Raw genomic sequence first — 26,478 nt, 5'->3', positions numbered from 1 at the left:
GTCCTTCAAATGCCTGTTAAGCACCGTATCAATTGATGTACCTTGGTGTTTTATCTGGTAAATATTACCAGAACTTTGTATTGTATTTTATTGTATTTGAATATTAGGGAGTTTTTCCTTGCCACAGTCACCACCGGCTTGGTCATCAGGGACAAACTTACACTTATAAAGAACATCTTATTCATTCTTTATCACCACATTATCTGTGTAAAGCTGCTTTAAGACATTGTTCATTGTTAAAAGCGTTAAACAAATAAAAACGAATTTAATTATATTATATTATTAGCAAATACTAGTAGCAATTTGCTAATTTTCACAAAAATGGAAAATAACATTAATTGGGAGTGTAAATGGCATAAACGCAGGTAATAACACATAATACTATTCTCACCATTGGTGCAGTATAGTTTTGTGTTTATCCCATCAGTGTTGCAGCAGTTATTGTAAATTAAGTCTCCAGGGTCAGGTAGCGGTTAAATGCAGTTACAAGTGAGGAACCTGAAATAGGCCAAATTACAAAGAGAAAAATAAACTTTTGCTGGCCACATATACAATCCCAATTCCAAAAAGGTTTTGACCAAAAATTGTGACATTTTTTTTTTCAAGATTTGCAACTCTTATAAATGCATAATTTGTGTGACATAGAACATAGAAAACATATCAAATATTTAAACTAATATAACATTTTATGAAAAATATACCGTTTACCAGTCGACGAATCATAAATCAATTTCATAATAATGATCCTCACTGTCAGACTGCAAAGACTTCCATCATCTCCAGTACATAATATAATGAAAGAATATTCAAAGAATCTGGAGACATGTGCACAAGGAACAAGGACAAAAATCAATATTGAATGCCAGTGATCTTCAAACCCTCAGGTGACAATGCATTAAAACAATAGTTTTTCTGTAAGGTAATCACTGGTTAGGTTTAGAAACACTGTATGCGAACACATTTTGCTACGCCTTCCATAAATGCACGTTAAAGCTTTATCATGCAGAGAAGAAGCTACATGTAAACATGATCCAGAAACGCCACCATCTTCATCGTCTTCTATTTTCATATATCATGGACTGAGTCAAAATGGATAACATTAATTGGAATTTTCAATTACTTTTGGTAATCATAAATGCCATGTCCTCTGAATCAGAGAGGAGTGCAAGATGCTCAGTGCTCATTTCAAAAGTCTGTATCTCTCATGGTATGTGGTTCAACAGTGTTTATGCAATTTTCAGCTTTTACATCTGAAAAGGAACCATCAATGCTAAAAGGCTTTAGAGCAACAAATGCATCTATTCTGTTTTATCTGTTTTAGGGAAGGCATTGTGTATTGCCTCAAGACAATGCTAAACTGCATATTGCATCTGTTACAACAACATTGCCTCATAGTAGAAGAGTCAGTGCTGAACTGCATTGCGTGCAGTCCACATCTACTCAGTTTCGATACGTACTGTATAAAGACTGTTGTTGAAAGAGGAGCCGATGCTCCACAGTGGTAAACATTGCCCTCTCCCCACTTTTTTGAGACATGTTACAGCCAACTAATTAAAAATGACCTTGAATTTCCCTTAAAATTTTACATTTTCTTAGTGTAAACATTCGATCTGTTTCTATATTATATTGTGAATAAAATGTGTTTATAGGATTTTCCAATCATTGCATTTTATTTTTATATACATTTTACAAATTCTGCCTTCACATATCCAGACTTGATAGGAAGTTGGGGTCAGACATAAAACAGCATTTTTAAAGCAGGGAGGGTTAAGGGCCTTGCTCAAGGGCTCAACAGTGGCAGATTGGCAGTCCTGAAACTCTTGGAACCCCCAATCAATAACCTAATTATTGAATGGCTGTTCAGTAATCCACAGCCCAAACCATTAAGCTTCCACTTCCCTCTTAATCAGGATTGAAATTACATTTTTTTAATCAAGAGAACATATGGCTTGTATTGACCTGTACGTTATTACTATAATAAAGTCTATAATCATAGCTGTGACTGTTCTTACTCCTACTTTAAACAGTCACCACTGAATTGTATTGCATGAGAAATATAAATAGTACAATGGAAATTGAAGACCTTAATTTATAAGTTGTATTCTTGTATCATACATTTTTACTAACCAAATGAACATTTTAGCTGTACAGTATTTTAGCAGTGGTGCAATAATTGGTGAAGAAAAATATACACAAAGGCTACTGATGTCAATAAAGAGACTATGTACAAGTTCAAGAAATTTTGACCTTATATTTAATTTATATTGCAACAGTTATGAAGCTGGAAGCTTATGAGCAAAGATGATTATATAGGCAGCTTGCATTGATAACTATTATATTTTGTTTTAATTTTGATTATTCTCATAAGCACACACACAGTCCAATGGTAGGTTGTTGACAGCATTTGAACTTTCAGTTCAAACTCAGTTTTAATTTGTAAAACAAAAGTGAAAAACAGTGTTGTAGAAAACATCATGCAGCCGTAGCTCTAAGATTACTTCTTTTGCAACTACCATATGACACTATACACCAAGAATTATCATAACTATAACCCATTTCTCTAGAACTGCATATGCTTTGGCGAGTGAATGATCAAAAGATGCATCTGTATGTCTCCATTAAAATATTTGCTTAAAGTGTGATGTTCAGCAGTCATACCATTCTACCTCAGCACACTGAGACAGATATTATGTCTAAGAGTTAAATAAGCATGAGCCTTGTGAAGGTCACAAGCATCATGAGGGTACAACCTAGGGGAATATATCTCCATGTTAGACCTTTTCGGTGATCAATAAAAGCACTTTGACAAAGAATATTTTGATCCAATGCTTTTAGACTACAGACAGCAGAGCAACTTGAAAGGAGTTATCCTTTCTCTATCCAAAATTGAACTTGTGTTTTCTCATTGAGTTTAGAGGCCAGCACTGAAAAAACAATGACGTAATTTCCACTTATCCACCTTTAGATTAGTGTCTGAGTGTTAGAATACAAATGTGTGAAAGGCCGAAAAAACTTCCTTCATGTGAAAAAAAAGATTAAAATTTAAGTCAGAAAGCTAAGTAGTGTTTTAATTTTGCTTCACAATGTCTCTATCTCTCTCTCTCTCTCTCTTTTTCTGTATATGTGTTGCAGTTGAACTATGCTGAATCCAGACTGAGTCAGTTGGAAAGTTGTCACTGTGAGAGGACATGCAGTGTGAACGATGAGGTATATCGGGATAAAGAACTCTGGACTGAACCAGAAAACTGCAGAACCTGCACTTGCACAGTAAGCTCAAATGATAGTAATAATGATAGCAAATAAAATTCATTTATTTCTTCACTGCATAACTAATAAATGTTTTCTAAAACTTGTTATTTAGCATGATGAGGGTGGGAGGGTGGACCCTGCATAAGGGTGGGGTTTATATGATAGTGCTTATGTGATTTGGAGTTGGAGCTTGTGTGACATTAGAGAGTGTTTTACAACGAAAATGGTAGATGAATGGCTCCTAGTTGATGAAGGAATGTAGATATGGGTAAGATAGTGGCACTTACCTATTTTCTATGGGATGATAAAGGGTGGCTCTTGTGGGTGGAGCCTAGGGCAGTGATGGTTTAGTTGCTAAGATTTTGGGTTGCTGAGGATTCAAGCCCCAGCATCACCAAGCTGCCACTGTTGTTGGTATGGTGCTCTAAGGCAATGGTTGAACCTGCACTCTGACCCCAACTTTCTGACAAGCTTGTTGTTGGGTTGTGTAGTGGTTAAGGTGCTAATTAGTATGTCGGCAGTTCGATCCCCAGTCCTGCCAAGCTGCCACTCCCTGCTCAAGCGATGCTGGGCTCTGACATCAGCTTTCTAATATTGCTGGGATACATGAGGAAACATTTTTACTATACTTTAGTGTTCATGTGATAAGTAAAAACTACCATTACCTTTTATCTTTATCTCTATGTGATGAATGTGGAGCCTGAATGATGGAGAAGCCTTTGTGAGAGTGGGAAGCTGTAAGATGGTGGAGCCTACTGCATGTGATGATGAATTTGGACAGCTGATGATGACAACAGCCCTATGAGTATAGAGTTTGTGTAATGCTAAAGCCTATGTGCTGGTGGGACATAGATCCGTGGGACGTTTTAAGATGGTGGAATATGGACAATGGGCAAATATGTAAGATAACTGGGGCGACCTGATGATAAGTGAACTGAAAAATGTCTGGTGTGTGGAGATTGAGTTTTTGAGGTGATGGATTGTGTAACATTAAACTGTGTAATGATAAATGTGGAACTTCTGTGACGGTGGAGTCTGTGTGATGATCTAATTAATTTAAAATCAATTCAGTTTTATTTGCATAGTACTTTTAACAATAGACATTGTGCCAACTACAGTTGTGTTCAAAATTATTCAACCCCCACTGAAATTGATTGTTTTGGTCGGTTTGACATTGATTATGATCATTCAGTCATCCTGCTTACAATTAAATCAAAGAGGCACGTGTAGGTCAGACAAATATAACATAACATTTATAATGAAATAACCACAAATGTCTTTTCTGAGCTCACATCATTATCAGTTTTATTCAACCCCCAAGTGACATTCAATCTTAGTACTTAGTACAACATCCTTTTACAGTTATAACAGCTTTTAAACGTGAAGCATAGCTTGACACAAGTGTCTTGCAGCGATCTACGGGTATCTTCGCCCATTCATCATGGGCAAAAGCCTCCAGTTCAGTCACATTCTTAGGCTTGCGCACTGCAACTGCTTTCTTTAAGTCCCACCAGAGGTTCTCAATCGGATTTAAGTCTGGTGACTGCGATGGCCACTTCAAAATGTTCCAGCCTTTAATCTGCAACCATGCTCTAGTGGACTTGGAGGTATGCTTGGGATCATTGTCCTGTTGAAAGGTCCAACGCCTTCCAAGCCTCAGGTTTGTGACGGACTGCATCACATTGTCATCCAATATCTCCTGGTACTGAAGAGAATTCATGGTACCTTGCACACGCTGAAGCTTCCCAGTACCTGCAGAAGCAAAACAGCCCCAAAGCATGATTGACCCCCCGCCATGCTTCACAGTAGGCAAGGTGTTCTTTTCTTCATAGGCCTTGTTCTTCCTCCTCCAAACATAGCGTTGATCCATGGGCCCAAACAGTTCTAATTTTGTTTCATCAGTCCACAGAACACTATCCCAAAACTTCTGTGGTTTGTCCACATGACTTTTGGCATACTGCAGTCGACTCTTCTTATTCTTTGGGGACAGCAAGGTGCGCCTGGGAGTTCTGGCATGGAGGCCTTCATTACGCAGGGTGCGCCGTATTGTCTGAGCAGAAACTTCAGTACCCACATCTGACAAATCTTTTCTCAGTTCCTCAGCAGTCACACGGGACTTTTCTCCACTCTACGCTTCAGGTAGCGCACAGCAGTCAAGTCAGCATCTTCTTTCTGCCACGACCAGGTAGCGTTTCAACAGTGCCCTTTGCCTTGAATTTGCGAATGATGCTTCCTATGGTGTCTCTTGGTATGTTTAACATCTTTGCAATCTTCTTATAGCCATTGCCCTTCCTGTGAAGAGTAATCACCTGTTCTCTTGTCTTCACCTCACCATGTTTGTAACCACACCAGTAAATGTCTAGAAGGAGCTGAGTATCACAGTCATTTTAAAGCTGCCTAATTGGTGCTTATTAGGCTTTATTGCTGCTCCCTGATATCCACAGGTGTTTTCAATACCTGACTGAAAACACTTCATTGAACCTCTGTTCTTCAGAGTGGTAGTCTTTAAGGGGTTGAATAATTATGTCAATGAAGAATTCACAAAAGAAACATTTACTACTGTATTACAAAACTAATTGATGTCATTTTAGTTGCATATGGTTCTTTAAGAAGTCCTTGTAGGATTTCATTCTGAATACAATTACAAATATACACTAAATTCCCTAAAACCATTTACAGCATTGGGGGTTGAATAATTTTGAACCCAGCCCAACCCAGCTTTACAGAGATAAAAATGTTATACATTTGGCATGTACAAGTTTAGTGCCTATATGTTTGTTCCTTATAAGTTTATCTCTATACATTTATGGACTGTAGTAAGGAAAAAAACCATGAGATGGTATAAGGAAAAGTAACCATGAGAGTAACCAGACTCAAAAGGGAGCCCATCCTCATCTGGGTGGCACAGAATGTAGAAACTATAGTTCTATCATTGTTGAGGTGTACTGTCCAGTTACAGATGCCTAAATGCAAAACTGTGCCCCTAAGCTATTGTAGCAGACTGTTGATATTAATTATAGTCCAAATCCAGTTCCCTATTTAAGAGAACTCCATCCATGTCTTTTGCTGTGGTCTTTATTATTTAGATTTAGTTATGGAGCATGTATATTGGTTAAACTCACAAACCAGTATAAGATAAAATTAGTGGAGTCTATGGGATTTATTTAGTTAATCGGAAAGCTTGTGTGATGGTAAAGACTACATCAGAGTAGAAGATGGACCTTTGATTTTGGCACCTGAATGAGGGCAGAGCTTGTGTTATGCTGAAGCCTATTTAATGGTGGAGCCTGGATGATGGTAGAAGTTGTCAGACCTGTGTGAAAACTGGAAACACTGGATAATGCTGTGGATAATATGGATGATAGTAGATATTGTAAGAATGTGGAGCCTGTGTATATTGATGGATATTTTAGGATGGAAGGAACAGCACTTGTAAAATGGTAAAGCTTGAATAATGGTGAAGCCTGTATGATTATTAACATGGACTGCTAATATGAGTAGTGTAGAGCCTGGTATGTGATGCAAATGCCTGTGTGAGGGTGAATGTTGTACAATTCTCTTTGTGATGATGTAGTTTGTTTATTCAGGTAGCTTGTATGATAGCTCAATTAAGTTTTAGTATTTTTTATAGGTTTTTTGACAGTGGATATTGAATAAAGGGCTATTGAAATAATACTCAAATGAACTGATAGCAGATCTTATGCAATGGTGTAATGGAACCTGAATGATAAGTGGAGTCTGTTTAATAGTGAAGCCTTATTGTTAAATAATGATAGATAAAAAAAAAGCTTTGGTGATCATTAACTTACAATATAAGAGAGTGAAACCTGATTTTTTGAACAACTTTTTAAGTTGGTGGGGCATGTGTGATGATGTAACTGAAACATGGATGATTAAGAAGTTGTAACCTGGTAATATAAACCGCTGTGGTGACTGGAGAAACAGGACAATTTTTGAACCCTTGAGAGGGTGGAGCTTTCATGATTGTGTATCTGTGTTAGATCTTCTGTGAGAGTGGAGCTTGTGTGTTGGCAGATTTCTTTTTAAACCGATGGAGCCTGAATGCTAGTAAAACTTTTAGGATGTTTGAGCATGTATAATGAATGTGGTGTCTGGGTGATGAGGTAGTATAATCTCTATAATAGGGAAGTTTGTGTGATGGTAAAGACTACAGTAAGAAAGAAGTTATAATATGGTGAAGCCTACAGTATATGATGAATGTGAAGCCTTGATGATTGGACCTATACTGTATACTAGCAGAGCTGTGATATGAAAGCTGTGTCATGGTGGAGTTTGCATGATAGTGAAATTTGTAAGATGGTGGGACCTGCATTGTGACTAGAGAAGCTGCTTTACATTTACAATTAACAGTAAAATACTGGCAGCTGCAGTGGTCATAACTATAAGACAGCTGCAGTTGTAATTTACCGTTAATTTTACAGTTCTTCACCGTTATCCACTATTTACTGTGAAATACCACTAATTTAAAACTTGTTTTATTTGCGGAAACCAACTGCACTTAAATTGGCCAACTTAAATTGCCATTTGTTTATAAACTAATCTTTAAGTGATGTGAGTATATTAGTAGTGAGAACATAATTTACTAGACAACTTAATTGTGAAATAGTCTTAAGCACACCATGCACCAGAACAAAAAATAATAATAATAAATACAAAAAAAAAAAAAAAAAAAAATTGAATTACAGCAGAAATGAAACACACAAAGGCATCAACAATCAATGTGTGAATCTCAAAATTGGTGACAATCAAAAATGGAATAAAACAAACAGATTAACTCTTAACATTACAAAACAGTCTTGTGAAAACTCAGAAAGAAAAAATAAAGAAAATTGCAAGAACATTCAACTGCATAATTTATTCATGCTACAATGCATGCTGGGAGATTTGTATTATTCTAGCACACAATATGCATAGCATGATAGTTTGTTTGATAAGTCACCATTGTTGAGTTTCATGAGCTAATTCTTGCTGTGTCTGTGTGTGTACTCATCTGCCTCTAAAGGTTTTGTGCATAACATTTTTTTTTTTTATCTTAGTTATTCACATTAGTGAAATCTCACTTATTAATATTAGTTATTTATCACAAATTATGTTAGTGTTGTAGCTTACCATTAAAAACAAATATGAAACTGAAAAAAAAAACAGGGAAACTAAAGTTAAAATCAAGGGTCAAGAATCCAACTAAAGCAACCACTGATCTCCAAAATGGTGAACATTTTCAATAAAATATAAACCCCTGTTAAGTCTCAAAGAAAAAAAAATAAAGTCAAACTGTTATAACTAAAGCTGGTACTGCTGTTTTTTGGGGGTTATTTATTCATCCTCTGTTTTAATTCAGATAATTTAATCTAAGGCTGTAAATGTAAGTCATCTGTAGTTTTGTTTCTTCCTCTTTCCTTTAGTGATTCTGCATGTGAACATCATGGGTTCATCAGTGCATAAATTCACTCATTTTGCTGTTATTCACTCTGTCGCATGGACTGTACTGGTAAACTAATGTGTGGAATAGTGAATGAGGGTGTGAGAGTGTGATTTCAGACACAGTCTTTGTCAATTCTCAACGCTGTTAATTCACAGGATAATATATTTTTTTAAACAACAAAATTAATCAGAATTCATTGTTTCATACAGGATTTTTATTGGGGAAAAAGTTTCCTTTTAGAAAGTAGCCATTTTTACAGTGTGTTTTACAGTGTGGATAATGATGGACAGAGTTGAGTTTTTGTGCTAGTAGATATTGTAGATTGGTTTAGGCTGTGTGACAGTTTGACTTGAGGCCTATATGAAGGTAGATTTCCTGTGATGATGATGAATGTAAATTCTGGATGATGGTGAAGTTGTAATGGTATCGCTCTTGACCCTTGACTCTTTACATAAGTTTTTTTTCTGGCTGTTTTGAATGTGCTCGTAAAGGACTTTTACTATGACAAGAAAATTCTGGAGTGATTATAATTTGGTTAACTACTGGTGTTGAAGGCTATCAGCTAATACACTTATTTCTAATTTCTAATTAATTTCCTATCATTTATAATAGTAATATGACTTCACGGTTACACAAAAGCTATTAAGGCCTTTAAAAAATATTTTATGCACAAACTCTTTAAAGGTGTAGACACACAGACCTCAAGAATCAGCAGGAATAGTGATTAACAAACTTTTGTGCTGCAATGCATGCTGGGTGCCAGATTAGTACAAAACTCCTATGCATTGCAGCACAAATAAATTATCCAGCTGATTATTCTTACTATTTTCTTTATTTGGTCTTATTTTGATGTTATTTGATTTATGACTTTTTACTAGATTGTTTCATGGTAATTATTTTTTGGTTTGGTTTGTTGTTTTTCCCACAAAACTAATTTTGAAAGGTCAGGGTTCAAGAGCAACACTAAAGCAAACCTCGATCTCCTTTATGGTGACTTTAAATGAACGTACACCTAAACACATAAAATCTCAATTAGAGCTTTTTATAAGTAAAGTTGGTAATGCTGTTTTGGGGGTTGTTTAATCATCCTCTGCTGAAATCTTGAGAGATATAATGTGTTTTATTTTCATTTGATTTTATGTTTGGTTTTGGCTGTAAGTTAATTTAAGTGTTAATTGTAAGATAAGTGTTTCTCTGCTCTTGATTCTATTTCCATCAGTGACCCTGTTTGTTCACAGGTGTTTATCAATGTTCCATCCTCATTTAATTAGTCACTTCATTATCTCATTAACTTCATCACTGTTTCAGTGTTACTTCAACACTCTGTTGTATGGACACACATTGGATTAGATTAGATTAGATTAGATTAGATTAGATTAGATTAGATTAGATTAGATTCAACTTTATTGCCATTGTGCAAGGTACATGTCCAGAGCCAATGAAATGCAGTTAGCATCTAACCATAAGTGCACAAGTTTATTTACAATAAACAATAGTAGATGAATAAGGTATGAGGTTCATATATACAGGGATGAGGGTGATTAATATATAGAAGAGTGCAGTAGGTAATAATATATGGTATATATAGTCATATATATAATATACAATACACTGTGTAAAGTATCAATGTACAGTATGTATGATACAGTATATACAGTATCAATATGGGTAGAATTTCACAGTGAGTTAAAGATGGTGCAAAAATAAATGTTTAGTGGATTAGCAGTGCAAAATTCACAGAAAGTGACTATGCAGTATTGAATCAGTGCAGTAACAGCCATTTGTGAGGGATCTAAGACACCTGTAGCATCTGCCTGATGGGAGAAGGGTGAATAGTCCATGGTTGGGGTTAGAGCCCCTTCGCCCTTTGCAGACAGCGTTTACTGTAAATGTTCTCCAAGGTGGGAAGATGGTGGGCTGATGATTCGTTGGGCAGTTTTCACCACCAAGGGCTTTATGGTCCGAAGCAGTGCAGCTGCTGTACCACACTGAGATGCAGTTAGTGAGGATGCTCTCATTGGTACAACGGATAAAGTTCTCCAGTATCCTGTAGCACAGACGGAACTTTTTAATTCTCCTCAGAAAAAAACAAGCTGTTGTGCCTTCCTGATCAGGTTAGAAGACTTCAGAGACCAGGTGAGATCCTCATAGATGTGGACTCCAAGGACAGCTAACAGCAACTCCGTTGATGTGAATGGAAGCGTGAGTGTGATTGCTGGCTTGTCTATAATCCACAATGATCTCTTCCATCTTCTTGGTGTTGAGTTCCAGTTTATTGTCCTCACACTATGCTACTTGGTGCCGGATCTCCTCCCTGTAAGCCGTCTCATCGTTACCTTTGATCAGGCCAACCACAGTGGTGTCATCTGAAAACTTAACAATGCTGTTTGAGGCATAGGCAGGTATGCAGTCATAGGTAAAAAAGGGAGTAAAGAAGAGGAAACAATACACATCCTTAAGGAACCCCAGTGTTAAGGGTGAGACTGGAGAAGGTGATGTCTGCGTGCCCTTTTAAAACTGAGGATTTTGCTGTGGGATTAATCTGTTTATATGTGTGAAATGAAAAAAAAAACCCACTGTGAAATGTATTTTAACAATAATTTACTGTAAGTTTAATTTATGGACTCAAACTAAAAAAAACAAAAACAGTAGTTTGCTATAAACCTTGCTGGCAGTAGTTTATCGTACAATTCTTAGTTATAATATGCTCACATTATTCCAATATTATAAATATTAATTTATAAACAAATGGCCATTAGTTTATTTAAGTGCAGTCAGTTTCTGCAAACAAAATGAGTTAATTCGAGCTGATAGTATTTTATCGTTAATTTACAGGAAGAATATTAACAATGTAAAGCACCAGTTTAACCTTATATTTTATGATAGATTTCTGGCAACCACAGCTGCCAGTTTTTAACTGCAAATTTTACAGGATTGTTTTTACAGAGTTTTTATAAGCCTGTGGATCCTCTGTAAAAGCGGAGTATGTAAGATGAATCAGCTTGTGTTATAATGAAAACTGTTTGGTGTTGGAACCCCTATGAGGATGAAGTTCCCTATGAGGTTGAAGACAGTGGAGGTTGTAAAATGGTGGCATCTGTGTGATGATGAATATGGGGTCTAGATGATGGAGCAGCTCATGTGATTCTCTGATGATGGCTCTCTTATGAAGATAGATCATGTGTGCTGGTGAAATGTTAAGATGGCAGAGTCTACATGATGATGTATGTGGTGTCTGAATGATGAAAAAACCTTAGGCTGGAGTAAATTATTATAATTATATAACTTGTGTGAAATGTTATGGTGACTGTTACTACAACAAGACTGTATGATGGCAGCACCTGGTTGATGGTGGAATTTGCAAGGTGGTGGGACTTGTGTGATGCTAGATAAACTGGATAATGATGAATCCTGTGTAGAAGCAGAGAGTTCATGATGGTAGATTTTGTTACAAATGTGGAACCAAGTTTGATCCAATTCAATTTAAATAAACTCAACTGATGTTGGCTCTTGCACGATGGTGGAGCCTGAATAAGAGTAGAACTTTTAAGGTGGCAGAGTCTGTGTGATGGTGAGTGTGAAGCCTTGCTGATTATGGAAGTTGTACAGTGGAAAAGCTCATGTGATGGGGAATATGGACACTTTATAAAGAGGCCTGCATTGAGGTGAAGCATGTGTGAGGGTGAATGTAGAACCTGGATGATGGTAAAAAAATGTGTTTAATAGTAGTTTAGACAATAAAAAATAATGAAAGACCAATACAAAAACATTCATTGATTTGAGAGAGGATCTTGTACAATGGTGTGATGAAACAGTAGTCTGGATGATGGTGAAAATTGCATAAGGTTGAAAGATGTAAAATGAACTGTTGATGATGGAGCATTTGCATGATGGTGAAATTTGAAATTTGCTAGACTCTGTTAAAATGAAGCTTGTGTGATGGAGAGAATTATTTGAAATTTGAAATTGTCTGAGGGTGAAGTCTTTGCAATGATAGCAACTGTTTGATGATGAAATCTTTGGGAGAGGGAAGCCTGCATGTTAGTGGAAGTTTTTAGATAGGAAGCCTTTGCATGTTGTCACCTATGTGCTGGTAGAACCTTTGGGATAATATAACCTTGAGATGGTGCTTATATGAAAATAGAGCTTGTGTGATGGTGAAGTTTTTTTGGTAAAAATCTGAGGGTCAATGGAACTTTTAAGACTTTTAAACACAAATGATGACAGAGCCCGAGTTATATGATGAATGTGGAGCTTGGATGATGGTGGAAATTGTGAACCATATTGGCTCGTTTGTGTAAATGAATGTAGAGTCTAGAATCTAGATGATGGTAGATCCTGTGTGCTGACCATTGCATATGACGTAATAATGGAGTATGTATTAACGTGAATGTGGAACCTGGATGATGGTGACAGCCTGTGCGATGGTAAACCTCTAGATGATGAAGCCTGGATGATGTTGGAGTCTGTGTGATGGTCAAAATTTTTAAGATGGTGGAGCCTGTAATAATGAATGTTGGAGCATGGATAATGTTGGAGACTGTATAGTTCTGGGAGTTTTTAACGGGTGGAGCCTGGATGATGGTGATGCCCTGTAATGGTGGAGCTTACAGTATAAGATAGCAGCAACGGTGTAACGGTGTCAAACTGTTTGGTGGTTAAACCCATATAAAGGTAAAGTTCACAGGATGGTGGAAGTTGATGATGGAGGAGTATTGGTAAGATCACAGTGCCTGTATGAGGACAGAGAATGTGTGATGGTAAAAATTTTTAGAAGGCTGTACTTATCAAAGTTGTAGGGTGGTGGGGAATGTGAAGTAAAACTATAAAATGGCAGTGTCTGTAGAATGATGAATCTGAAGCCTGGATTATCATGGAAAAGCTTGTGTGATGGTAAAACCTGCTTAAGAACAAAAGTTGTATGATGGTAGCACCTCTGTGACAGTGGGTTTGGAGGCTGGTGGATTCTCTGTGATGATAATAATGAAGGTCATTTGAAAGCAGGAACTGTTTGAGATCAAAGTTTCCATGAAAGTGGATCTGTGTGACAGGAAAAATTGGATAAAGGTAGATACTGTCTTGCGGTGGACTTTTGATGATAATGGATCTTGTGAGAATGCAGAGCTTCTGTGATGAAGGAACGTGTATGGTGGTGAAAGTTATAATATGGTGGCTGTATGAGGGTAGAGTTTATGTGTAAGAAACTCAAGTCTGTGTGATGGTGAATGTGGGCCCGAATATATATAAAAGTTGTAATAGGGCGGAGCCTGGATGATGGAAGTTTTAATATACCAAAACCCAGATTATTAAACATGTTGCAGCATGGTGAAGCCATGAGATTTGTCATACAGAGATGCCTACATGATGAAGGTAGAGCATGGAGTGATGACTACTGTATCAGTGTTGTGCTCGTTACTAAAAAATAGTAACTAGTTACAGTTACTCGTTACTTCATTCAAAAAGTAACTCCGTTTCTTTGTTGATTACTTACACCAAAAAGTAACGCGTTACTATTAAAAGTAACTTTTTAGTTACTTTTTTAAAGAACCTTCTTTAATGTTCCTATTAATACCCTTTTATGCGTTATGGTCTATACAAACACAAAACTGACACACAGTCATTTTTAAACACTATTTTATTGAAGTCAGACCAACACAAACTGAATATATCACAAGGATTTCTGAAATAAATAACAAAACAAGCTGAATAATATATTCACAATCAAAAACTAAAGTGGCTTCTGCTGTTGTGTTGAGCTCTTAAACATGTTCCTTTCACAGCTGAAGTATGAAAACTATCAACAATGTAGAACACCGGGTTAGCTTCTAGCTTCTAAGGCATGGAGGTCCTGGAGAAGCTTCGACAGATTGGAGTTGCTGTGCATCCCAGTAGATACAAGCTTCGAACCAGAAAGACACAGCTTACATTTGACTTAAAAGTTTTTGCCTTTATGCTCAACTAAAGTAAAATAATGAGCATATTTCCACTTTGAGAAACTCGTCTTGCTCTCGCCTCGACTCGCCATTACTGCCGCACAGACCTGAATAAACGGAGACACGCCCACAGTGCGTCTTCTTCGTGTTTACAGTGGTTCATCCACCAATCCTACAATGCGTTGCTGCTGTAAGCAGGTTAGGCTGTAGTCTACACTTCAGCCGAAATTAATTCATTTAAAAAAGTAATGGGTAACGCACCATACAGTAACGGTAACGAAGTTACTTTATTTTAAAAAGTAACGCGTTACAGTATTAGTTACTGTCAAAAGTAACTAAAAGTAACTAAAAGTTACTGCCCAACACTGTACTGTATGATATTGTAATAAGATTTAACTTTTAAGATGATTAGTGTGGAGCCTGGCTGATTATGGAAGTTGTACAATGGTAAAGCTCATGTAATGATGAATATGAACACTTGCTAATGAAGGTGAAGCATGTGTGATGGTGAAAAATGGGATGATAAAATTTGTTTAATAGCAGTGTTAAGTATAAAAATTATCAAAAAGCCAATGCAAATGAATTCATTGACGTTGAACTTATACGATGGTGCAATAAAAGAGTAGTGGAAGATGTAAAATGAACTGTTGATGATGAAGCCTTAATTAGAGTAGAGATTGTTGTATGATGGTGGGGCATGTGCTATGATGAATGGGAACACTATGTAATGGTAGACACTGTGCACTGGGGGAACCTATTTAAGGACACCGCTTATGTAATGGTAAAACCTGTTTAAGGGCAAAAGGTGTTTAATGGTAGTACCTCTGTGATGGTGAATATGGAGCTTATGTGCAGATGGTTTCTCTGTGATGATTATAATGAAGGACATTTGGAAGCACGTCCTGTTTGAGATAGAAGTGGATTTTGCAGAGGATGGAGCCTGTGTAAAGACATATTTGGTACCTGGTTGACGGTGGACATTGTAAAAAGATAAGATCTGTGTAATAACAGGAAAAATTGGATAAAGGTTGAGGCTGTGTTGAGGTGGCGTTTCTATGATAATGGATCTTAAGAAAAGATTTTAAGAATGTGGAGCTTCTGTAAAGGAGGAACCTGTATGGTGGTGAAAATTGTTATACGAAGGTTGTATGAGGGTGGAACTTGTTTAAAGTGAGCTTTTTGAAGTGGGTGAGAAATTTGTAAGGTATGTGAATAAAATGGTGCCTTTTTGATAATGTACAATATATGGAGTCTGCATGATTATGGAATTTACCAAAGGGCAGAGCCTAGATAATGGTGGAACTTGGATGATTATGCAAGTTGCAGTATGGTGGATATATGTGATGGTGGAACTTGTAAAATAGAGGTGCCTTTCTGATAATGAAAGTGAGGCCTAGATTGATTATAGAAGTTGAACAATGGTGGAGCATATATGACAGTGAATGGGCAAATTGGGTAATGGTGGAGTGTTTGTGATGGTGAAACCTATAAGATGTTGGAATCATTGATGGTTGTGTAATGGTAAAGCCAATGTAAGTGTAAAAGTTATAAGATGGTAAACCCAATGTGATAAATGTGGAGTCTCTCTGGTGATTATAATAATGATGTAGTGAGAGTAAAGCCTGTTGGTTGAAGGTTGAAGTCTGTGGAATGTAATTTGGTTGTGGCAATTTTCAGGGGGCGCGTTTTGTATTATGATTAACCTTGCTGGGGGGGGGTAAAGTCTGTTTGACAGTGATGCTCACATGATGTCTGCTGCAGTCTGTGTGATAATGAATAGAAAACTGAATAATGGTGGAGCATGGTTTCTAGGCTGATATTCATGATCATCCTCATGCAAAGTACACACAGAGACAATGAAATGCAGTAAGATGAATAGAAAAAAAGTGAAGGCAGAGCCTGTTCAAAAGTGGAGCTTGTGAGATAGTGAACATGTATGATCATGAATACATAGTCTCTGTAAAAGATGGAGCTTGTGTGCTAGAGCAACCTATTTGATGGTGGAACCTGCTTGGGGCAAAGCCTCAGCAAAGTAGAGACTGCATGTTGGCAGACATTTTTAGATGGGGCACCACTGTATGATATAGGTGAGAAATAAGAAGGAGAAGGAGAAGATGAAAATGTAGATGTAGGTGATGATGCAGCTTAAGTAAGGGAAGAGAATGTTTGATGGTGAAGTCTGCTTGAAAATAAGAGTCTGTGTGATGGTGAAGTGCATAAGCTGGTGAAGCTTGTGTGATGATGAATGTGGAGCTTGGATGATGGTAGAAGTTGTAAGCTGGTGGGGCATGCGTAATAATGAATGGGGAAACCGGAAAAATGGGGATAAAGGGGGTGAAGCTTATTTGATAAACTTGTTTTATGTTGTTGCTTCTTTGAGAGTAATGCCTGTGTAATGGAAGAGCTAGTGTGAAGATGAAGCTCATGGGTTGGAAGATTTGGGATGGTTTAAAGGTTTTAGAGCCTGTGTGATCTCTGATCAGTGTCTTCAGTACTGTTTAGTAAGAATCACTATGTATACATATACAAAATCAGAATACACACCTCAAACTTTACTGCAGTCAAATTTGTTTTGTCATGTATTATAAGTGCTTTTTGTCATTTCACATTCATGTAACAAGCCTGCAAGCCCAATAACATACCTAAGCCCCTGAGAAGCTTGATTTTTCTGACAAGCCTTTTAAAACAGTGTACAGTCTGTGCTTTAGACCCGACAGGAGGCTATAGAAAAAAAACACTTCCTGAAGGTTTTTTTTTATTATACTAATGAAAAAGAGCACATAACCTATTTTACTACAGGATTTAATGAAATGTTTTTCAATTCTGTCAGTTTGGACCGCATGGATATATTTTACCTGGAGTTATTTTGACATGCCCTTTTATAGCCTGTGGGGAAAAAAACAAGAAAATGTGCAGGAATTCGCAAGAGGATAGGCTTTGGCACAATCGCTCCATTGCTGGGATAACAAATCTCACCCTCGATCCTCAGGCTTTGGGTCTACTAGATAGCATTCATGCTGCATAATGAAAGTATCTGGTGGGGACTCTATACCATTATAGAGAGCCAGAGTAGCCAGGAGGCCCAACATCAAGAATTCCACAGACTCAAACTGAAGCACTGACAGAAAGATGTTTCTCTCCTGAGCAAAAGCTCTTTGTAGGTGGACGGTGTATTGGGCGACATTAGAAGAAGCTAAAGTTTTTCTCACTCAACCAAAAAGCCAAACCTATTGGTTTACTGTGAGCAAAGTCTCCTGTAACCTGCAGTAGTGAGAGAAATGTCACATGTGATTTATTCTGGCCAATGCATGTATTTTTATCATAGTTTATAAAATGAATTAGAACACAGCACAGGCAACATACAATAATAATGCCTGTTGTGGAATTTAAGGAAAATAAGACTCAAATAAGGACTCACAAGACTTAACAAAAAATGGTACAAGAAACCACAATCAAGGAGTCACATTAAAAATAAAACACACAACATAGACACACAACAGCTCAAAATGAAGCATAACTTAACAGCTTGTTACACACCTCGTTGATAGAAAGACGTGTAAAATTTCAGGCAATTTTGAATCATGGGAGTCAGACAACAAGTCTTGATTACAAGTTCATTATTGATGGAGTTAAAACAGTTACTTGATTGTGAAATTGAACCCTATTAAAATATTTAAAAAATTTGTGTACCAGCTTCAATTATAATTTGAGAGCTAATATATATAAACACTGGTAGTAACAAAAGTCAGTGACTCCCCACAATGTTCTTGTGTTTTTAATTTTTCAGAACGGTGCGGTTGAGTGTCGGAGAATATTTTGCCCTCCTGTGAACTGCTCTGAGGATTCTCTACCTGTTCATGTGGATGGGACCTGCTGTAAGAAATGCAGATGTGAGTGGAAAAGGAAACTGATTATGTGCAGTAGGATTCATATTGTTTTCCTTTTCATTTGCAGTGGCTTTTTCACACATGTCTTTTTATCTGAAAACAAAATGTGAATTTTTTTTTGCCTATATCTGACGGTTGATATGTGCTAATGCAGGTGTTATGTAGGTATTTAACACTCACACTTCATTGTATCTGTTAATGTAAACCTTTGAACTGGAAGTACCAGTTTTTTTATGTTTTTTTATACTAAGTAATGTAAAGTAAAATTATAAGGTATCTTCATTCTCCAGTTTATTTTATATTTATTCCATTCAAAAATTCCTTTTAAAAAAGATGTCATCATTGATCCAGGTTTGTCTCCATGTGAAGCATAAAGTCTAAAGGTACTTTTAAGTAGCCGGAGGAGAGCTAAAGTTTATAAAGAAGAAAAAAAAATGTTATCAGTGATATTATAATATGTAAAAGCACTGTGCAGTGAGAATGGGAAACACTATGTTGTGATGAATAGAAGAGGTATTAATTCAAGAGCAAAGATTGTAATGAGGCTCCTTTGATGAATTTGATCAGCCTTATTATTATAAGCTCTTTTAAAGGGCAATCTACCGCAAAACGGCTCTTGAGTTACTTTCAGATTTACGTTTTGCTATTGAGCAGATTGCTGTCAGTGTGCTCTGAGCCATAACTAATGGAATAGCGGCTATTCATGGAGCACCGCCGTTATTTTTCTGTTATATTGAGTTAATTATTTGGATCTTTTTTGGTCTCGGAGTGATTTTCAGTGCAAGCCCATTATTTCTCAATTCTTCTGTTTGCAGCTAAATGCACCTACCTGGGCCAAACACTTTCAGAGGGTCAGCGTGTTCTCCTACAGAGCTGCAAAGTGTGCAGGGTCAGTGAAATCTTTCTAATCTAATCTTTTAAGGTGTTTTGTCAATGCAGTGTTATGTCAGTTTTGAGGAATAACTGATGCTGTTATATCAATTAATAATGTGAATGTCCCAAAAAGCATTAGCAGGAAAATCTTTGCAGCCTGAGGATTTATAATCAACCATGAAAGGAACCATACACACATTTGCACAGTTACTCACAGCAAGGGGCAATGTAGAATAGCTAGTACCCATACCAGCACATTCTGGGAGGCAGAGGTCACTTAAATGCAGGGTCAAACCACAGATCCTGGACATGTAATGCACTACCTACTTTCTTTTCTTGCTCTTATTTCATTGCATCATAAATTTGCTAATATGTTTAAGTGTATAAATTGATTAATTGCAAAAAGAGTGTTCAATTGTTCATTTGTATGCTGTTTCATGAAGAGGGCCTATTAGTTATGCAGTACAAGGAAAAGTTTTATAGAGAGACACATACACGCTCAATCATTTTGTTTATATGCAACAAACAAAGTATTTTAATAGTATGAAGATTTACTTTAAGGAAACAAATGTATATATTGACAGATGTTAAACTTTCATTGAGCAATCCTTCCTATGCATGAATAATAGTTTTTCACAATCTTGGTATCTGGACAATTTCTCCAAACATTCAGCTGAAATGCTTTGCCACGTCTCTTGCAAAACTTGCCAATAGTGTTCTTTACAAGTTGAACATTTCTTTTTGACTTTGTTAGCCATTTCATTCCAGAACAGATTAATAGGATTTAGGTCCAGTGACTGGGCAGGCCATTCCATGATAACTAACAATCCAGCTGTCTATTTGGTCTCTAAATAACGCTTCCAGTGCTTGAAAGTTTGATTCATTATCTTGCTGTATGGTGAAGTTGGTTCCAGTTAGCCTATTTGTAATAATAGAATTTGTTATTTCCTTTGAAGCCATTATCTGTGCCTTTTCCAAATAGGGTATTTTTCTTTGGGCACATCTCTAATCATTTTGAATGCAGCAGATTTTTCTTGATTATATTTAATGTGTTGTGTAGCAATAAGATAAACACACACAAGCACACGTTTCTTCATGTTTCCTCAGATATTTACTTTCTCATAAGAGAACGTGAAAGTATTTAAAATTCATCTGTGTTGAATCATGTATGAGCTAGTTTCATATCCAGATGCATGATGTGGTTTCTACAGGTTTTTTCACCAGTCCAGCAATTTGTAGTCTTAATTGTTCCATTATAAACAGATTATTTTACTTGTTTGATCAATGATTTTTTTCGTTTGTTTGTTTCCAGAACGGTGTGATGGAGTTGGTGAATGAAAGCTGCCCAAGTCTGAACTGCACAATAAATGACCAGCTTTTGCCAGAGAACAGATGCTGCAACGTCTGCAGAGGTTTTTTATTATTATTTTTATTATTGGGAGATGCTATTTTGTACTGTGTCAAGGCACATTTGAGAAATCTCTCTCTCTCGTTTTCCTGTGTATGATTCAGTTTCACGGTATGATACAGAACAAATTGACTTTGTTAATCTGCTTTTCAGAGATGTATTTATTTTTTTGCTGTATCTGCACAGTTAATAAAATAGAAAAGAAACTATATATATATATATATATATATATATATATATATATATATATATATATATATATATATATATATATATGACATTCAGAGCCTATGCACTTTTACATTTGTGGTTTGCATTTAGCTGGTTATTTTCTTCCTGAATCTGCACGTCGCCCTCGAATATATCATAATGATATTTATTCTTTTACAGTTGCATCACTACATAACTTTATTGGATGATTAGGTGTGATGTAGTTTAGCATCTTTTGCTAGATTATTTAAAAAATTACAAATTAAATATTTAATGTGCATAATATATTTAACATTCATTAAGCATGTTGCTTTATTGAACGAGTTATGATTTTGTTAACGAGACATAATGATCAGTGTTTCTGTCTGATCTGTGTGCTAAAAGAAAAGTGTATTTTATGTTTTCTCTCATTTGTAGTATTTTTCCATGCTGTGCAGTTTTGCTATTTGCAGGCACAGAGTTCTCACATCCAGTAGGATTATTGCACTTTGCTATGCTGCAGGTGATATAAAGTAAGAGTTCTGTCAAATTGAAAAATACAGAATGTTCACTTTGGAGGTCAAATTGGAATTCAGCACACAGAAATAGGGTCAGTAAATTGAATCAAACAGAGGGTCTCTCTGTCTACATACATATATATTTTTCATTCATTTATGACATATATTTTAAACATATATTTTTATTTATACACTATTACTTAATGATATAAACTGGAAACAAAACCAGGACATCATTCTGTGTTTTGGTAAATAATTAAGGAATTGATTATTGGAGATTTATGGAGACGTTATACAGGCTGCAAGTTCTAGCAATTCAGCAGTGCTGTGTATTTTTACAAATTATTAGTCACAAAAAAACTGCTAAATAATAAATGTCAGTGCATCCTGAACAGCAGTGATGGATCATCTAGTCTAGTTGTGTTGCCAGGTTTATACTTTCTACATAGAATTAAATTAATTCAAGAAATTCCAGTGTGTCTGATTCACAGTTGTGTTTGTTTTTGTTTAGGTTGCTGATGTAATTAGGTTTGTAGCAGGTTCATATGTTTTTCATGAGGTTTCCTTGTTACTGAATGGATAAACACTATATAGCCAAAAGTATGTGAACCCCTGACCATCACAGCCAAATGGGTTTTAAACAAATCCAAATTAATACCACACAAGTACAAAACACAGAATTGTGTAGAATTTGTTTGTAAGTCTGTCTGTAAATTGCTGGATGCTCTATGATAAGTTATTTTTTAAATAGTTATAAAAGCTACAGCTTAGTTAAACCTCATTTTTGTATTATTTGTATGTATTTCAATTTATTGTTGATTATTGCTTCCTCACAGTTTGCAGGGATGACTCCTGACTTCAGGTTATTACCTGTTTCAGTGAGGATTTTGTCTGGTTTTGCTGGTTTCCACCTATTTCTCAAAAGCATATCAGTGGGTGGACTGGCTAAAATATATAGGCCATGCTTGGGAATGAGTGTGTACACGATGCTATGGAAAAGAGAAAATTGCGATTGAAAGGGGCTGAAAAATATTAACCTCAATGAAATCTAGGGGGTGACACTCTGTGTGTAATCATCTGCCATGAACATAACAGCAATCGCCCCTGCACTCCGGATTTCTTCGACTTGATTCCACAAAAGACCAAATTAATCCACTTTAAGACATTTGTTATGCACAAATAATCAGATATGAATGCCAAGAATGTAACCTTCTAACAGATGGGGCTTAAAGTGTTTTTGATATGTAATTTTTTCATATTTGCAGCAATTCCCCACTCATTGATACTATCTTTTTTTTTTTTTAAAGAAGTTACAAATTTGTGATTACTTTAAAATGTGTATTTACATCCCAAATCTTCTGTGCACACATTTCGCCACGGTATTATGTAGAACATTCTAAACAGTCTTAACCTAATAATATCCTGCGATAATGTCATTAATAAGGTCCTTGACTTGCAGTTATTTTGGTCTATGGAAGGTACAATACATTAGTGACACATTAAAATAGAGACTTTGAAGAGTAAATATTTATGGCAGAAAATAGGTAATACATTTTATCAGCAGCATCAGCTAAACTTAATTAAGACACATCTTAATTACTGAATTCGGGTGTTTTCAACAAACCCATTGTCTAAGAGGTGAAATTCAATCAATTAGCCATGCCAAACCTATGTAAAAAAGGTGGTTCTTTGTGGAGAGCTCAATGGATTTAAGCATGGTACTGTGATTGTATGCTTAACCCAGCCATTAGGATTGCACAAGCCAGTGCACTCTTACTGCCAGTCCCAAACCCGGATAAATGGGGAGGGTTGCGTTAGGAAGAGCATTCTGCATAAAACGTGCCAAATCAAATACGCGGATCACGGACCAGAATTTCATACCAGATCGGTCGAGGCCCAGATTACCAACAACCGCCACAAGTATTGTTAGCCAAACAGGGTACCGGTGGAAATTGGGCTACTTTTGGCCAAAGAGAAGGAGAGGGAGAGGATGTCTACAGAGACAGCAGGGAAAGTGGAGGAGAGTGGAGGTTAGGGTTGGTACATTAAATGTTGGTACCATGACTGCTAAAGGGAGAGAGTAAATTGATATGATGGAGAAAAGATAGGTAGACATGTTGTGTGTTCAGGAGGCCAAGTGGAAAGGGAGTAAGTCTAGGAACATTGGAGGTGGCTTTAAACTGTTCTATCCTGGTGTGGACGGAAAGAGAAATGGGGTAGGGGTGATCCTGAAGGAAGAGTACAGTAAGAGTGAGGTGGAGGTTGAGTTTCTGAAATGGTTATGACTGTGAAGCTGAAAGTTGAAGGGGTGATGATAAATGTGGGTTGTGAGATACAATTCTGGGGTAAGTTAGATGAAGTGGTGGAGAGTTTACGTAGGAATAAAGATTGGTGATTTGGGCAGACTTCAATGGCCATGTTGATTAAGGGAACAGATGTGATAGCCTAAAGGAGAGGAATGTGGAGAAGCAGATTGTGGAAAGAATTAAATATCTGGAAAAGAAAGCAAGACAAAGAGATGGTAGTGGAATGAGGAAATGCAGGAAAGCATAAGGGGAAAGAGGTTGGCAAAACAGAATTGGGATCAGCAGAGAGATGCGAAAAGTGGCAGGAGTACTAGGAGTTGTGGAAGCAGGTGAAGATGAATGTGGCTGAAGCTTAGAAAAAAGCATATGAGGATCTGTATATGAAGTTGGACTCTAAGGAAGGAAAAATATTATTATAATTTATTTATATTTATTTATATTCATTATTATATTATTATTAATATAATTTATACTGATTGCCTAGGCAGAGGGACCGAGCTGGGAAGCATGTGCTACAAGTAAAAGCAATTAAGGGTGGAGATGGAAATGTGTTGACTAGTGAGGAGAGTGAGTATTTTTGAGCAGCTGATGAAAGAGGAAAATGAGAGAGAGAGAAAGGTGGTTGGTGTGGGGATGGAGACAGAGATCGTGAAGCGGGAAGCACATAAGATTAGTAAGGAGGAAGTGATAGCAGCGATTAAGAGGGTGAAGAGTGAAAAGTTCGTTGGAATAAGTCAGGGGAATAAAGTTGACCAGGCTGAGAGAAGAGGTGGCCATCTGTGAGCAACAGTATGGTTTCATGCTGAGGAAGAACGCTACAGATGCAATATTTGCTTTGAGGATGTTGATGAAGAAGTGAAGATAAGGTCAGGAGGAGTTGCATTGTGTGTTTGTGGATTTAGAGAAAGCATACGACAGGGTGCTGAGAGAGAGTTATGGAATTGTATGAGGACGTCAGGTGTGGTAGAGGAGTATGTGATGGTGTTGCAGGACATCAATAAGGACATTGTGACAGCAGTGGAGTGTGCAGTAGGAACGCTAGACTGGTTTAAGGTGGAGGTTGGACTGCATCAAGGACAGGATCTGACCCCTTTCCTGATTGCAGTGGTGAACGACAGGTTGTCAGACGAGGTCATACAGGAGTCTCCGTGGACTATGTTGTTTGCGGATAATATTGTGATTTGTGGTGAGAGTAGGGAGCAGGTTTAGAAGAGCCTGGATAGGTGGAGGTACACTCTGGAGAGAAGGGGAATGAAATTCAGTAGTAGTAAGACAGTGTCAGTGGAGGAGTGCCGTTGGAGGGATAAGAGGTGGTGAAGGTGGATGATTTAAAGTACCTGGGGTCAACATTGCAAAGTAATAGATAGTGTGTTAGAGAAGTAAAGAAAAGAGTGCAGGTAGGGTGAAGTGAGTGGAGAAGAGTGGCAGGAGTGATTTGTGATAGAAGAGTATCTGCAAGAGTGAAAGGGAAAGTTTATAGGGCTGTGATGAGACCTGCGATGTTGTATGGTTTAGATGGTTGTATGATTTAGCATTGGCATTGACTAAAAGACAGGAGGTGGAGCTGGAGGTAGCAGAGCTGAAGATGCTGAGATTTTCATTGGGAGTGACAAAGATGGACAGGATTAGAAATGAGTTAATTAGACAGGCCGCACATGTAGGTCGTTTTAAAGACAAAGTGAGAAAGGCAGAGGCCCGATTGAGATGTTTGGACATGTTCAGAGGAGGGACTTGGGGTATATAGGTAGAAGAAGGCTGAGGATGGAGACGCTAAGCAGGAGGAAAAGAGGAAGGCTAAGGAGGAGGTTTATAGATTTGGTGAGGAAGGCATGCAGGTACTTGGTTTGAAAGAGGCAGATGTAAAAGACAGAGTGGCATGGAGATGGATGATCCGCCATGGCGACCCCTAACGGGAGTAGCCAAAAGAAGAAGAAGAAGAAGAATAAAGAAGAAGAAGAAGAAGAAGGCTTCTGCCAAGTGTCAGAAAGAGTTGTGTGAAGCATGCAGCTACTGGATTCCATGCAGTGGAAGCGTGTTCATGCTACTTTATATGGCAGTCTAATGGGTGAATCTGGTTTTGACGGATGTCAGTAGAATGTAACCTGTTTAACTGCATTGTGCAAATGGATAATTGTATGGGGATGATTTCCAGAAGTTGGGAAAGATCTTCCAATGCTTCCAACTTTGTGGGAACAGTTTGAAAAACAAAACCGGACCTCAACCCCATTAAACACCTTTGGGAAGAATTGGAACAGAGATTGTGAGACGGGTCAGAAAAAAAACGTAAAAAATTGAAAGCCTTTCCAGAATAATGGAAGCTGAAAAGACCTGAAAAGAGCGACCAAATCCATATTACATATGTATACATATGTTTATGTATTACTTTTGTCAATGCATTGCATATTGCATATACATATGTCTATGTATTTAAAATGCAATGTCATTACAGTCTATGTTGATTTAAAGGTCAGGTGTCCCAATACCTTTGCCCATATTATATACTTTAAAGATACTTGGTTGAAGTTGTTAACAAGGCAAGGTTTTAAAGTCTTCTCATTTAACACTGATCAGTAAAAGTAAATGAGTATATGTTCAGATGCATGCTGTATAAACACCCACTAACGTGAAGGAAAGTGAATCACTTTTTATTTTATTTTATTTTATTTTATTTT

The 26,478-nt window shown here is 37.0% G+C and overlaps 1 protein-coding gene across 2 annotated transcripts in view; it reads left to right on the top strand.

The window, feature by feature from the left end:
• The window catches only part of LOC124391167 (protein kinase C-binding protein NELL1-like), a 263,303-nt gene that overhangs the window by 94,497 nt on the left and 142,328 nt on the right, over nucleotides 1–26,478 (top strand). For both annotated transcript variants that reach the window (XM_046857567.1, XM_046857566.1), the window contains exons 8-11: nucleotides 3,133–3,267; nucleotides 18,413–18,515; nucleotides 19,328–19,401; nucleotides 20,698–20,797. In XM_046857567.1, the coding sequence (XP_046713523.1) occupies nucleotides 3,133–3,267; nucleotides 18,413–18,515; nucleotides 19,328–19,401; nucleotides 20,698–20,797 (412 nt within the window). The remainder of the gene's footprint in view (nucleotides 1–3,132; nucleotides 3,268–18,412; nucleotides 18,516–19,327; nucleotides 19,402–20,697; nucleotides 20,798–26,478) is intronic.

The sequence above is a fragment of the Silurus meridionalis genome, chromosome 9, assembly GCF_014805685.1.
Source record: "Silurus meridionalis isolate SWU-2019-XX chromosome 9, ASM1480568v1, whole genome shotgun sequence".
In the NCBI taxonomy this organism is placed as follows: Eukaryota; Metazoa; Chordata; class Actinopteri; order Siluriformes; family Siluridae; genus Silurus; species Silurus meridionalis.
The sequence above is the reverse complement of the archived record's forward strand: the minus strand, read 5'-3'. Positions and strand labels throughout refer to the sequence as shown.